The 12,807-nt window shown below is 34.8% G+C and overlaps 1 protein-coding gene across 1 annotated transcript; it reads left to right on the top strand.

Moving 5' to 3' along the window:
* Nucleotides 1-9,277: 9,277 nt before the first annotated feature.
* On the top strand, nt 9,278-12,563 carry LOC100775607 (transcription factor RF2b). Its single transcript, XM_003537303.4, has 4 exons — nt 9,278-9,953; nt 11,019-11,151; nt 11,529-11,613; nt 11,742-12,563. The coding sequence occupies exons 1-4, from the start codon at nt 9,382-9,384 to the stop codon at nt 12,107-12,109; spliced, it is 1,158 nt and encodes a 385-aa protein (XP_003537351.1). The 5' UTR covers nt 9,278-9,381; the 3' UTR covers nt 12,110-12,563.
* The last annotated feature ends 244 nt before the right edge of the window (nt 12,564-12,807 follow it).

Genomic DNA, 12,807 nt, shown 5'->3' with positions numbered 1-12,807 from the left:
GAAAGGTACCTATAATAAGTGCTTACGCTTTGGAAGAGTAGAACTAACTTTGGAAGGTTATACAAATGTGGATATGGCAAGTGACCTGGATAGTAGAAAATATACTTCAAGAATTATGTTCACTTTTGTAGGCTTGTCAACTACTAAAGTAGAACACGTTGTCATGAAAAAAGCAAGAAAATAAATGTTTTGGTTGAAGCAATTTCTTCAACAGTTGGGAATGAAGCAGGAAAGTTACATGATTCATTATGAAAGTCAAAGTGCTTTGGATTTAAGTAAGAATGTGATGTACCACTCTCTCACAAATCACATTGATGTAAGATACCATTTGTTGCAACGAGAAGTGGAAGAACAACACTTCAAGTTGGAAAAGATTCACATTGATAAAAATCCTACGAATATGATGAGTAAAGTTGTAGCACGAGAAAAGCTTCAACTTTGTGTCGAGCTAATCGATATGGATTGCCTATGAGAAATTGAGGATATTCCCCTCTGGCTGGAAGGGGAAAATTGTTGTGTCCATCCAAAGTCTACAGTGCATTTAATGCACTACATGCCTCTTTGAAATAAATTTCACTAGCCTTAGAGTTATAGCTAGGGATGCAAGTAATTTTGAAAGGCATGGAAAACATTTTTAAAGTGCAGGCTTTGTTGAAAAGCTTAGCAAATTGTTTACACTACCTTTTGCCTTCTACAAATAGAGGGTTTTGTCGATGGAGGAATGCATCATCGAGCAAAAGCAACACAAAGTTTCTGAGTAGTTGTGAGAAAATTGTGAGAGGGAAAATAAAGTGTTGATTAAATCCCGAGAGTGTGGAAAAAATACATCGGGGTGGGTATCAACTCTATAGCTCTTTGGTATTGCAAAATACAATACTTGAATAGGAGGGGGTCTCACAGGAAACACTATATTGTATTTCTTGTGTGTGAAAGAGAGTAAGAGGATATTGTAATGTTTTTTTAATATATGGGAATATTTTTCAGAGTTTGTCCTGTGTTTTTTTCCCTCGGTATTGGTGGGTTTTTTGCATTAAATATTGGTGCTCATTTTAATAGTTACCGATGTTTGTTTTATTGCTTTTGCTATATCGTGATTTCCAATTTTAATTTACACTCATGTTTCACTTTTTGAGTCCAATAAATCTCTCACATATTCACAACAACATTTTCCTTTATCTAAATATTCATGTCCAAAACTACCACCTATTCAAAAAGGTTGTGATACACAAAGATTGGAATAATGTTACTAAGGTCAAACTAATGGCTTGGAGAAGAATCAAACTTAGCTTATCATCCATTCTTCCTCTTAGAAAAAAAAGAAATTGATTGCAAGTGGATTTTCAAGTTGAAACACAAATCTAATAGTATAGTTTTTTATATAAGCTGGAGGAGAGAGGCATTCAACCTCCCAACCTACCACGATGCATTCAAAAATGAAAATCATTACAAAAGGGCCTTTCCAGGGACCAAACCAAACCTAAGGCAGGGATAACCAACAAAGCAATCCCTCAATGAAACCTATAAGAAGGTATACATGATTTGTTCCTACCTAGATCAGAAAAAAGAAAAAAGGGAGAGTAGTCCCACCAATGAAAGATAGAAGAATGCACACCAAAGGCAGCTAAAGAATCTGCACAAGTATTATCTTTTCTAAAGACGTGAAAGATGCAAAAATGCATGTCAGAGGATAAAGAAATGCATTTTTTCTTTCTATTCCTAATAGATCAAGGAACTATGTGAGGACTATTAAAAGCATAAACCACTAATTTAGAGTCAACTTCTAACCAAAGATGGAACCATCCATTGTTATAAGCAATTTCCATGGCCTTTATAGCCGCTAACAGTTTAGCATGGAAGGAAGAAGCCACTCTATATAGGTCCGCAAAGGTTCCCACGAAAGAGCCTAAAGAGTTTCTAAAGACACCACCTTTTGCTGCCCTTCCAGGGTACCCCTGAGTTGCACCATCTATGTTACATTTCAACCAACCAAGAAGAAGGGGCTGCAAAAGAACATCAATAACCTTAGAGGGGGTGGGAGAATGGCCCTTTATGTTGAAGGACTTAAGAATATTGAAATCTGACATGGAAGGATGCATTGCTCCCTTTGACAGATGCCCAGAGAGGTCAATACTTGCATGTACACAGTTAGCTATACAATTAAAAGAAAACATTTTGTTGTTGAACCTTGAAAAATTTCTTGCACGCAAAATAACTTGTAAATCATGAGTTATAGCAAAGAGCAAAACATCAACCAATTGACCACTCTAAGTCCTTGCAAGCAGATTGAGGATAGCACTAATCACAACAAATGAAATGTTTTGTAAAAGGAGACAGTCAAAATCCAAAGCTGTTTGGAAAAAATGTAGTAAAAAAATAGATGATATGAGGATCCATGGAAGCACTACAAAGGCTACAAATTAAAACTATGATATACCTTTTACTACACAAGTTTTCATCTGTAGGCAACTTTTTGGAGAAATTGGCACAACAAAAATGATTTAGAAGGAGGAACAGAGGGGCTCCAAATTTTCCTACCCCAACCAACCTCAGTTTGAGGTGGAGAAACAAAAGAGACCGCCAACTTATGAGAAATCTCTCCATCTAAAGAATAAGTCCAGATTTGTTTTTCCACACAAGGATCCAACGGAATAACCATGGATAAAATAACAATAGAAATGGTAGGGCACATGTCAGCAAAGGAGGGAGGAATACACCACTTACCATTATAGATAAAGTTAGTGACCTTGGAATTTAAACGAGAGTGAAGATGATTAGGAATACCCAATTCATCCACTAGAGGTTTGGATAACCAGTTGTCCATCCAAAAATTGATGCTAGTACCATCACCAATGCACCAACGACTGTCTTCCAGAGCTTAAACAAAACAACTTCTAATCCCGAACCAAATAGAGGATTTTGCTTAGTAGGAAACAAGATGATTACCTCGAATGAATCATGCCTTTACCAGGTTACACCACTAGCTGGAATTGGCGAGCAGATCCTAAGCAAGCTTCAATATAGAGCTTTTGTTGATAGATTTAAGGGACTTAATATTCAAACCACCATTCCTCCAAAGGGAACAAACCATATCCCAAGGCACAATCGCTAGCTTCCTTTGGGAGTGATAGCTAGACCATATGAAATTTTTGATATTTTTATCCAGTGAGTTTAGTAATGCAGTAGGACACTTATAAATCTGAAAACAATAAACCATCATACCTTGAATCACCAATGGAACTAACTGAACTCTCCCCATGATGGACAACATCGCCCCCTTCCAAGAAGCTAACTTGGTGAGGATTTTATCAATTATGCCCTGAAGATGCACTTTTTTAAGTTTCCTTTTAAAAATGGGGACCCCTGAATACGTAAATGGTAGCAAACCTTGGCGAAAGCCCAAGAAATTCTAGATTCTGGTTTTTCTAGAAGTTGTCATGTCTCCCACAAAGAACTGACATTTATCCAACCCCAAAAATTGACCCAAAGCCTCACCATAATTCTTCAAAATAGCCATGAGGTTGTGGAGGTTTCTTAAGTTTCCTTTGCAAAACACCATTATGTCGTCTGCAAAAAGAACATAGGTGGGAGTGGTACAACTTCTACAACTTGCCATAGGGATCAGATTACCCGAGTTCACCATCAAGGACAAGCCTCTACTCAAAGCATCCTCTGCTATACATAAAAGGAAAGGGGATCCCCCTGCCTAACCCCTCGTTTGAAAGGAAAAAGCCCATGTGTCTAGCCATTGACAATAACTCAAAGACAGATTGAAAGAAGAATAGGTCTTACCTAGTCATAAAAGGTCTTGTGGAAACCAAAAGCATGCAACACCTTAAGAAGGAATTAACAGTCCAACGTGTCAAATGCTTTTTTGATATCTAACTTTACTACCATGTTACCCCCAAAGATCTTGTAATCCAACAAATTTATAGCTTCTAAAGTGATGCAAATGCAATGGGTTATACTTTTGCCCTTAATAAACCCTTGATGTTCCTTTGAAATAATTTTAGGACCTACAAAAGCAAGCCTGGAGGCAAAAACTTTGGTGATGATTTTGAATTAGAAGTTGGCCAAAGAAATGGGCTTGAAATCCTCCACCTTGAGAGCTTATGGAAACTTGGGAATTAAAGTGATTAGGTTGGAGTTAAGGTTTGGCAAAATCCAATCGTAGGAAAATAATTGCATAAATGAGTTGAATACATATTGCTAAATGATGTCCCAGTACTGCTGAAAGAAGAAGCCTCCAAAACCATCTGCACCAGGGGACCCCATAGCATTCATATCAAAGACAACAAGTTTAACCTCCACCAAACTGGACAAATTTGTTAACATAGTTTGTCCTCATCAGATAGTAGGGAGGGAATAACTCTCGTGGAGGAATCAAAATTTTTGCACTAATTATCAGAAGCATAGAGGGAGGAAAAGAAATCTAGCACATGGTTTTTGATATCTATCTAATTGGTAAGAAGCTGTTCTTCTACTTGAATAGTAGACATAAAGCTAATTGCATACCAAGTTTTAACCATCTTATGAAAGGAGGTGTTGCGGTCCCCCTAAGAAAACCAGTTAAGAAGAGCTTAATAAGAGACAACTCATTTTTAGCTCTATCAACTAAGTCAGGGATATTTCCAAAAGAATCCTTGTTCCAAGATTTGAGAGCAACTTTCAAAAGTTTCAATTTATGGGTCAGAATGAACATAGGGCAACTAAGAATAGATTGGCCCCACACCTGTTCGATGATTTTCCTGCAGTCAGGATGTAAACTCCACATAGAAAGAAATTTGAAATTCAAAGGCTTACTTGTAGTCCCCCTTTCCATGACCACCAGAATGGGAAAAATGATTTGACTGACTCCTTTGAAGAGTACTGCAAGTCAAAGAGGACCAAAAATCAAGCCATTCCCCAAATAGATGGCTTTGTCGAGTCTTCGCTCCATTCTAACAAAAAGGACAACAACAAGGCGGGTTGGGGATGAGTTTGGCCCTCCTTGTCCCCGTCCCCACAACAGCCAGGGCGGGTATGGGTACATGTATAGATATAAAAGAGGCGAGCTTAAAATTTTAATATCCATCCACATCAGATTTTATCAGGTTCAGGTATACTCGAAGGCAACCTATTACACTTTTTGTTATAATTTTGCTTTACTTATATTTTAAATAAATTATATACTAATTTTTTAATTGTATTTTAATTCAAACAACATATAAATATAATGAATAACAAAGAAATAAAGTTAAAAAAGTTAAGAATTCAATTATATTTATATTTAAATGTATATTATTTAATTATTTAACAATTAAGCTAATTGATTACGATTAGCGTTGCATTATAGTCTCCAACCAGAATCCAAGGATCACGATTAGCGTTCAAAAGGGCAGACAAACTATTCCACAAATTCCTTCTGACCAGATGGCTAGTTGCCGCATAGATAGCATTAATATGAACACAACGATTATTCCAAATTAAGGAACAAGAGAGAAGTTGAAGGGATGAAGATGTGACATCTGGATGAAGGTGCGGAGCACAAAACCCCTACAAATTAGGGAGAAGATGACCCATTTGATTAGCAACAAAAAACTTGAGGTTGATGCTCTTCCAAAACCAAACAGGGACTTATTCAATAGTAGACCAAGGTTCAGACACAAAAAGGAAATCAGGCTTATTAGAGAGACAAAGATTTTTCAAAACAATTTTAGTTTTAGGGTTTGCTAAACCTCTGATATTCCAAAATAAAATCTTCATATCAACAAGAGATGGATACAGAATCATCCCTACTGCGGGTATTGTGGATCCTTTGGGAGTGAGCTTTCGTCTTCCTTTGCTCCAACTTCTTTTTTTGGATTTGGAGATGACACGTTGGAACTGAGCACCAAAGGCAAGGGCGTCTTGGTCCTCCTTACCCGTATCAGATTCCTCTTCAACCACCAAGTCCCCCCAGAATTTGCCCATCAGTTTGAGATCCTAGTTGACAATCTGGTTGATAGCCAGACCCTCATCCTGGCACGTAGACGGAAGAGGGGTTATAGGATTTATACCTACCGAGGCAACTCGAGCAACAAAACCTTATGAGTCAAGAACCCGTGAGATAGTAATAGTTGAAAAGCATAAAGCTTAATTAATTGGTTGCCAAAAAAATTTACTTAAACTTGTGAGATTGCATTTTTGGAAACTTTTAGTATTTGTTACCAAAATGACCACAATTCAAGTTTTCCTTTCTCTTGCATCCTATTACCATTGCCACCGACACCAATTAAGTGTCAACACATTATTTCCTCATGATGACTTTCATGAAGTATATATGAAACTTCCTCATGGCATAATTTTATAAGACTTTGACTTTGTCTTGGTTTGCAAACTCTGAAATCCTTCTATGGATTGAAGGAAGTCGGCCATCAATGGAATGCAAAACTAACTTGAGTGCTTCTAAATTCTAGTTATACATAATCCAAGGTAGGTTACTCTTTATTTGTCGAATTTAATGGTTCTAATGTTACGACCAAACTTATACATATGGATGACTTGGCTCTTGTTGGAAGTGATCTTAATGAAATCACCAAGGTGAAAGCAATTAGTGGCAAAAAAAAAAATGTTTGTTAATTAGCAATCGGTCTAAAATGTTTGCTTTAATATTATATAAATGTTATCACTTCATATAGTACATCAATTTTCTAGAAATCGATCGATATAAAATATTGATGTATTAATCATATTTTTAGTATTAATTTGAATTGCTTATTAGACCTTAATTAAAGCAAACTCAAGTCTGAAACATAAACCTTATTTGGATAATTTTTTTTATATGTACTTAGAGAAGAACAAAATAAAAAATACAAGCTAAAATTAATTTAGATACAAGTTAAAATAAGTTTTTTTTAAAGAAGTTAAAATCGCTTAACTTTTCCAAAATTTTATTTTAACTTGTGTATGAATTATTTTAGTCTATAAGAAAAAGATTGTTTTATTTTTATTTGCTCTAAATAAAATTATAAAATAATTAAATTAAATATGTTTAAAATGTCTTATAAATTACTGAATTTTATTTTAGGACTCTAATAAAAAAAAATTTGAATCCTTAATATAATAAAATTTTAGTTTTGAATTTTTAACTAATAACAAAAACTCAACATAATTTTTTTATATATTATAGACTTAAAATAACAAAAAATTATTAATTAATTTATATTTAAGTTAAAATAATTTATGAACCTTGCCATCATTGTCTTTCACGCATACATATTCACGACAATAAAGTTTCAATTTTTAACGAGATTAACTTTATAGTACTCTTCTCAACTTTTCTATTTTAAATTCAATCTTTCACATCTACACTAACATTTAACTTTTAAGATATCCGAAAGTCAAAAGGCCAACTGTACAAGAAAAATGTTTATCGCACGTTACTAGGAAGCACAGCTTCCCATCATGGTTAAGTAACCCAGTGTACGTATATGCAAAATAAAGTAAAGTAAGTTTTAATTGAAATTAGCTATTTAACTATGAAATAATTGTGTACAAATATGAGCCCATAGCCTTCATAATTCTTTGTTGTATAGTAACCCATCAATTCTTTGTCAATTGAATCATATTATTTTGCATGTGAAGCTACATGCTTTTTGAAAATGGCGTGTACACGATTGAAAGATGATTTATTAATACTTAAGAAATGAATTAGATAATATTTGGGTCACATAAGGTAGTACAAACACAATAATAATTTCCTTCATTCTTTATTTTCATTTACAATGAGGTTCACAAGAACCACAGGAAAAAAACATGAAGTTTACCTGGTAAGGAAAATGTAAGTTGTCATTTTTAAAGAGGGACATGTTAAGTAAAAGACTAAAAAGATATTAAATTAATTAAAATATGCTGATAAAAAATTAATTAAAATATTCTTTAGGGATTTTTTTTGTTCTTATTCCTATCATTGAAAGGGGAAACAAATTTAAATTTAGAACTCCAGCGAAACAACTCCGTGAGGATTTCTGAAAATTAAGGTCAAACTAGCATCGAGTATAAGGTCTAATTAGATAGTAATTCATATCACAAGTGGCATAATTTAGAGAGATTTGGTAAATGTATCAGAAAATTAAAATTAGATTCATTAATTAGAAAAATGATGCTTCCAACTTTGTCAGTGATTGAATATTACTTTTAAATTAAAAGAAAAATCTCATCAAATAGAGTTAAAATCACCTGTGCTTCATGATATATAAAAATGTTAGGCAATAAATTGGTGGAAAAAAAGAATCTAACATGTTAAAAAACATGTAAGAAATTTAGCATAAGACGATTAGGCCAAGGATCAAACACTCCATTAAACATTCAAACAAAAACTTCGTAATAAGAAAATAGGGGAAGACAAGAAAAAATCCTTGAAAGAAAAGCTATTAATAAGCTAGGTCATGTAATGATAAATTAATAAACACTCCATCAAAATAACATGGTAATAAGAAAGGAAAAAAAAAGCCAAATGATGAAAGAAAACAACTTTGGTATAATTTTTCATTTTCAATTAAATCATTTTCATATTTTTTTAGGATAAAGAAAACATCTGTTGTATTTTATTTTTTTATGACATAATTTATTACTATTATTATTATTATGAGGATTATTATTATTGAAAAAATTGTATTTTAAAAATTTATAATTATTAATTAATTAATTTTTTATATATTTAACATTTTTCCTTTTAATTACCAGATTTTCATTTTTATATTTTTCTATTAATATACTTTCATTTCCATCTCAAATATCAACAATTATAGTATTAACTCAATTATTTTAAAATTTTACTTTTTTTTGTAAATTGAAATTATTTAATTTTTAATCATTTATTATGTCTAATTATAGATATTTCTTATTATCCAATTGTATATTTGATAAATTTATTAATTATTAATATCTACTTCAAAATTATTCTAAAATAATTTTTAATTAGTTCAACATTAACAAATGTAACAAAATAAATTATTTAAAATATATTATAAATTTAAAGAATACTGGTATATCCAAAGTACTCATTAATTTTTTTAAAAGAAAGTAAGAAAGTTTTGTTAAATTCTTTTTTTTTGTTACATGCTTGTTAAATTCTTGATATCTTAAATATTTTAAATGATATAATCCCATAAGAACTTTCTGGCATAAAATTTCCAAGAAAAAAAATCTGCAAAATAGTATTGTAAACAAAACAGGAATTTTTGTTGTTTTTTTTTTCTTATAAACAAAAGTACAATACTATTAAATATTAATTTTGTTTTTAAGAATTCTTAATGTTTTACTTGTTTGCAAAGTGGGGAAGAAGAAAGACGAGAGAGAGAGAGATTGCGCGTTTTTGTGTTACAAACAGAGCATCGATCGGAAACGAACACGGAGAAGACAATGGCCACACAGACGCAAGATCCACCTTCAAACCCTAACCCTAATCCCAATGCCACGTCGGCAACGCCATCTTCCTCCTTCTTCTTCCGCGCCGGCGGCGCCAACGGCGCCTCCGTCGCTCCAGTCGCCGGCTCCGGCGAGTCACACTCGCACCACCGTAGAGCGCAGTCGGAGGTCAGTTTCCGGCTGCCGGAAGACATGATGGACCTCTCGCCGTCCGATCCGTTCAACGGCGGATCCTCTACGGCGAGCTTCGAGGAGATCGGATCCGAGGACGACCTGTTCTCCACCTACATTGACGTCGAAAAGCTCAGCGGCGGCGCCAACGGCGCCGGCCGAGGCGGAAACGGATCGGATCAGAGCGGTTACGGAAACGGCGCCGGCACCAGCGGCCACAACGACGGCGAGAAGAGTTCGAGCGCCGCCGCAGCGCGGCCGAGACACCGGCACAGTAGCTCCGTCGACGGTTCCACGTCGACGTGCATGTTCGGAGAGATCATGGATGCGAAGAAAGCCATGCCTCCTGATAAGCTCGCGGAGCTTTGGAACATTGATCCAAAGCGTGCCAAAAGGTCTCTTCTTTCATCATTCACTTCAATTTTTTCTGAATTTTTTTTGTTCAAAATGCATCAAGTTTTTTCGCTCTTCGATTTTAGTTTCAGAATCCGAATGCGATGGTTTAACGTTGATGTCACGTAAATTCCTCCACAGTGTTTTCAAAACTAATTAATTAATTTTTCTGTCTGAGTTCTTAGAATTTCGCATTGCTCCGTGGAGGTTACGAATTGGTTATTTATTTATATATATTCTTTGATAAAAAATGAAAATTGAAGGTTGGCTTGTCAATGTAAGTAGTTGATGTAAGACTGTTTCGGACTCAGTTGACATTGATTTGGGAATCTTATGTTTGACGTTGATATTTTGATAGTAGTTTGTTTTCATAAATTTAGCGCATGTTTAGATTCACATACACAAAGCATAGACACACACACACACACTACGTGATCATTAAATTGTATAAGTTGGTTGTGCAGAAAATTCCTCCTTTGGTGTTTTTAATGGGATATGATTTGAATGACTGAGAAGTGGAAAGTGGTTGATTTCTGAATAGACAAAGAGTTTGACACTTCAGTTGCATTGCAACTACGATTGGGGACTATTGTAGGAAAATATGATTCATGTGGTGCCATTAGAGATTGCATGATCAGTGTGGAGAGTTCCAAGACTGAATATTGTTGCAATTGCTGATTGCTTTCTAAAACCAGTTGTCTCTAAGAGTTTTCTTGTTTTCTGTAAATTATGTTAAATCTACTGGCATTATAATGGTTATGTAAAGTGATACATCACAATTTCTGAATAAGCCAGAGAGACCATGAAGAATCTTCTTCCTTTATAGTGTAAATTATTTTAATGTAATTTTTTGGTCTGTATGAAATACATCTAGAACTGCTGTGGAATTGTAATTTCTAACTGTTTCTCATTTAAAATGGGGATGGGAGGCTGCAAATGTGAGTGAGTGAGGGTTATGCTAGAGATGCCGCTCTCTAGTTTCATTTAATTGAGTACCTGTATTTTAGTAGTTGCTATGGATTTTTTTTTAACTGTTATTCTCAACAAGTATTGTTGTTTATGTATAGAATACTGGCTAATCGGCAATCTGCTGCGCGTTCAAAAGAAAGAAAGGCACGCTATATACAAGAACTTGAGCACAAAGTTCAGACCCTTCAGACTGAAGCTACAACACTATCTGCCCAACTTACATTGTACCAGGTCTGTGTTGACTTATATCTAAAAGCAAATATATCTTTGATCTTGCGTAAGCATATCTTCTCACCACCTACTGAAGCAATGCACTTAAATTATAACATGAGATATATTTTTGTTGGTATTATTATAGTGACAAAAATATCACATTTAGGTAATTTGATGCAGTCTTCTTTTTTATTTTTCTTCACAAATTCCTCTGTTTTATTGGACAGTCTTTATCTGATAGGTTAGTGATTTAAGTTTGCAAATTACCTTGGTAATTCCTTGTACACTTGCTGGGATTTCATTGAACTTTGCCTTTAGTTGACCTAAGTTGCTATGCATAATCTTGTGGGTGAATAGGAATCTGACTTATGATACCATTTCTTGATTTTCTATAGAGGGATACAACTGGTCTGAGTTCTGAAAATACTGAGCTTAAGCTCCGTCTACAAGCCATGGAGCAACAAGCACAGCTTCGTGATGGTAACTGTTACAAAGTCAATAGCTTTCTTTTGGTACAATAGCATCATATTTTACATTTTGTTACAAAATTTTTAAAATTATTTTGTTAAGGTTGATTAATTATATTGAAATTTACCTATGATCTGTAGCTCTTAATGATGCATTGATGAAGGAAGTTGAGAGGCTTAAGATTGCTACCGGAGAGGCATTGAACCAATCCGAGTCTTTTAATCTGGGAATGCACCAGATGCCATATGCAGGGCCAAATTTCTTTTCAATTCCACCACATTCAGGTCCTTCTGGGCACCAGAACATGCAATTGCCACCATTTGGTCACTCCCAATCCACCGTGCCGACTCATCAGCTGCAACAAACAAATTCTCACCAAATGTCAGATATATTGCAAAACGACCAGCTTGGTCGTTTGCAGGGACTCGATATTAGTAGCAAAGGAACACCCATGGTGAAGTCTGAAGGCCCCTCAATATCTGCAAATGAGAGTAGCACCACATTTTGAATTTTTTGACCAAAATTTGCTTGACCTGCTGACTTCTCCGTGGCATTATTCCCTTCTCTTCAAATTGTCTATAGTGTTGACATCTAGTTATCTTATGAAGGTGCTCTGTTTCATTAAATTATTCCTTTCAGATTAAGGATTAATTATCATTAATTGTTTATTCTTAGGGATGCTCCCCAAAAAGGGGAAGCAGCACCCTTGGGGGTTTTGTCGCAAAAGTTCACGCACGCACGCAGTCATCTTGTAAAGCGTGGCATTTTGGTGTTTGTGGGTTTTACTTTAGATCACCAAGAATGAAAGGTCATTCTCATGGTATCTTTCTATGTGGGGGAATCTTCATCATTCCCTCTCCAGTCATTTTAGGCGATAGCTTGTAAACCGTGATTTGTTGTGTTCCATTTCAAGGATTTGTAAGATTATCAAAAACAAGGAAAAGATGTGTAAGATGAACTCAGTTCAGTTCCTTCTATAAATAATGTCTTATTATTGTAGTTTTAGATTTATTCATCATAATAGTTGTGTACAATAAAAGAGATACGGAGACTAGAGTTGTATTATTAAAACTCTAGTGGGGGGCTGCATCAATCATGAATTTGGGGATAAGGTTCGAAATGTTCTCTCCACGTATTTTGATTTTGGCTTTGCTAACAGCTGCTGTGTCTTTTGTCTTAAGTTTTGGGGATAAGAACGACAATCGC

Source organism: Glycine max, chromosome 11 (assembly GCF_000004515.6).
Source record: "Glycine max cultivar Williams 82 chromosome 11, Glycine_max_v4.0, whole genome shotgun sequence".
Lineage (NCBI taxonomy): Eukaryota > Viridiplantae > Streptophyta > Magnoliopsida > Fabales > Fabaceae > Glycine > Glycine max.
Note: the sequence above shows the minus strand (reverse complement) of the source record. Positions and strands in the feature narration are given on the sequence as shown.

Bases quoted from the DNA above. Each gene is read 5' to 3' on its own strand.
- LOC100775607 (XM_003537303.4), top strand. From the start codon at position 9,382: ATGGCCACACAGACGCAAGATCCACCTTCAAACCCTAACCCTAATCCC. The intron at 9,954-11,018 runs GTCTCTTCTTTC...GTTTATGTATAG, and splicing joins GATCCAAAGCGTGCCAAAAG to AATACTGGCTAATCGGCAAT. The intron at 11,614-11,741 runs GTAACTGTTACA...TATGATCTGTAG, and splicing joins ACAAGCACAGCTTCGTGATG to CTCTTAATGATGCATTGATG.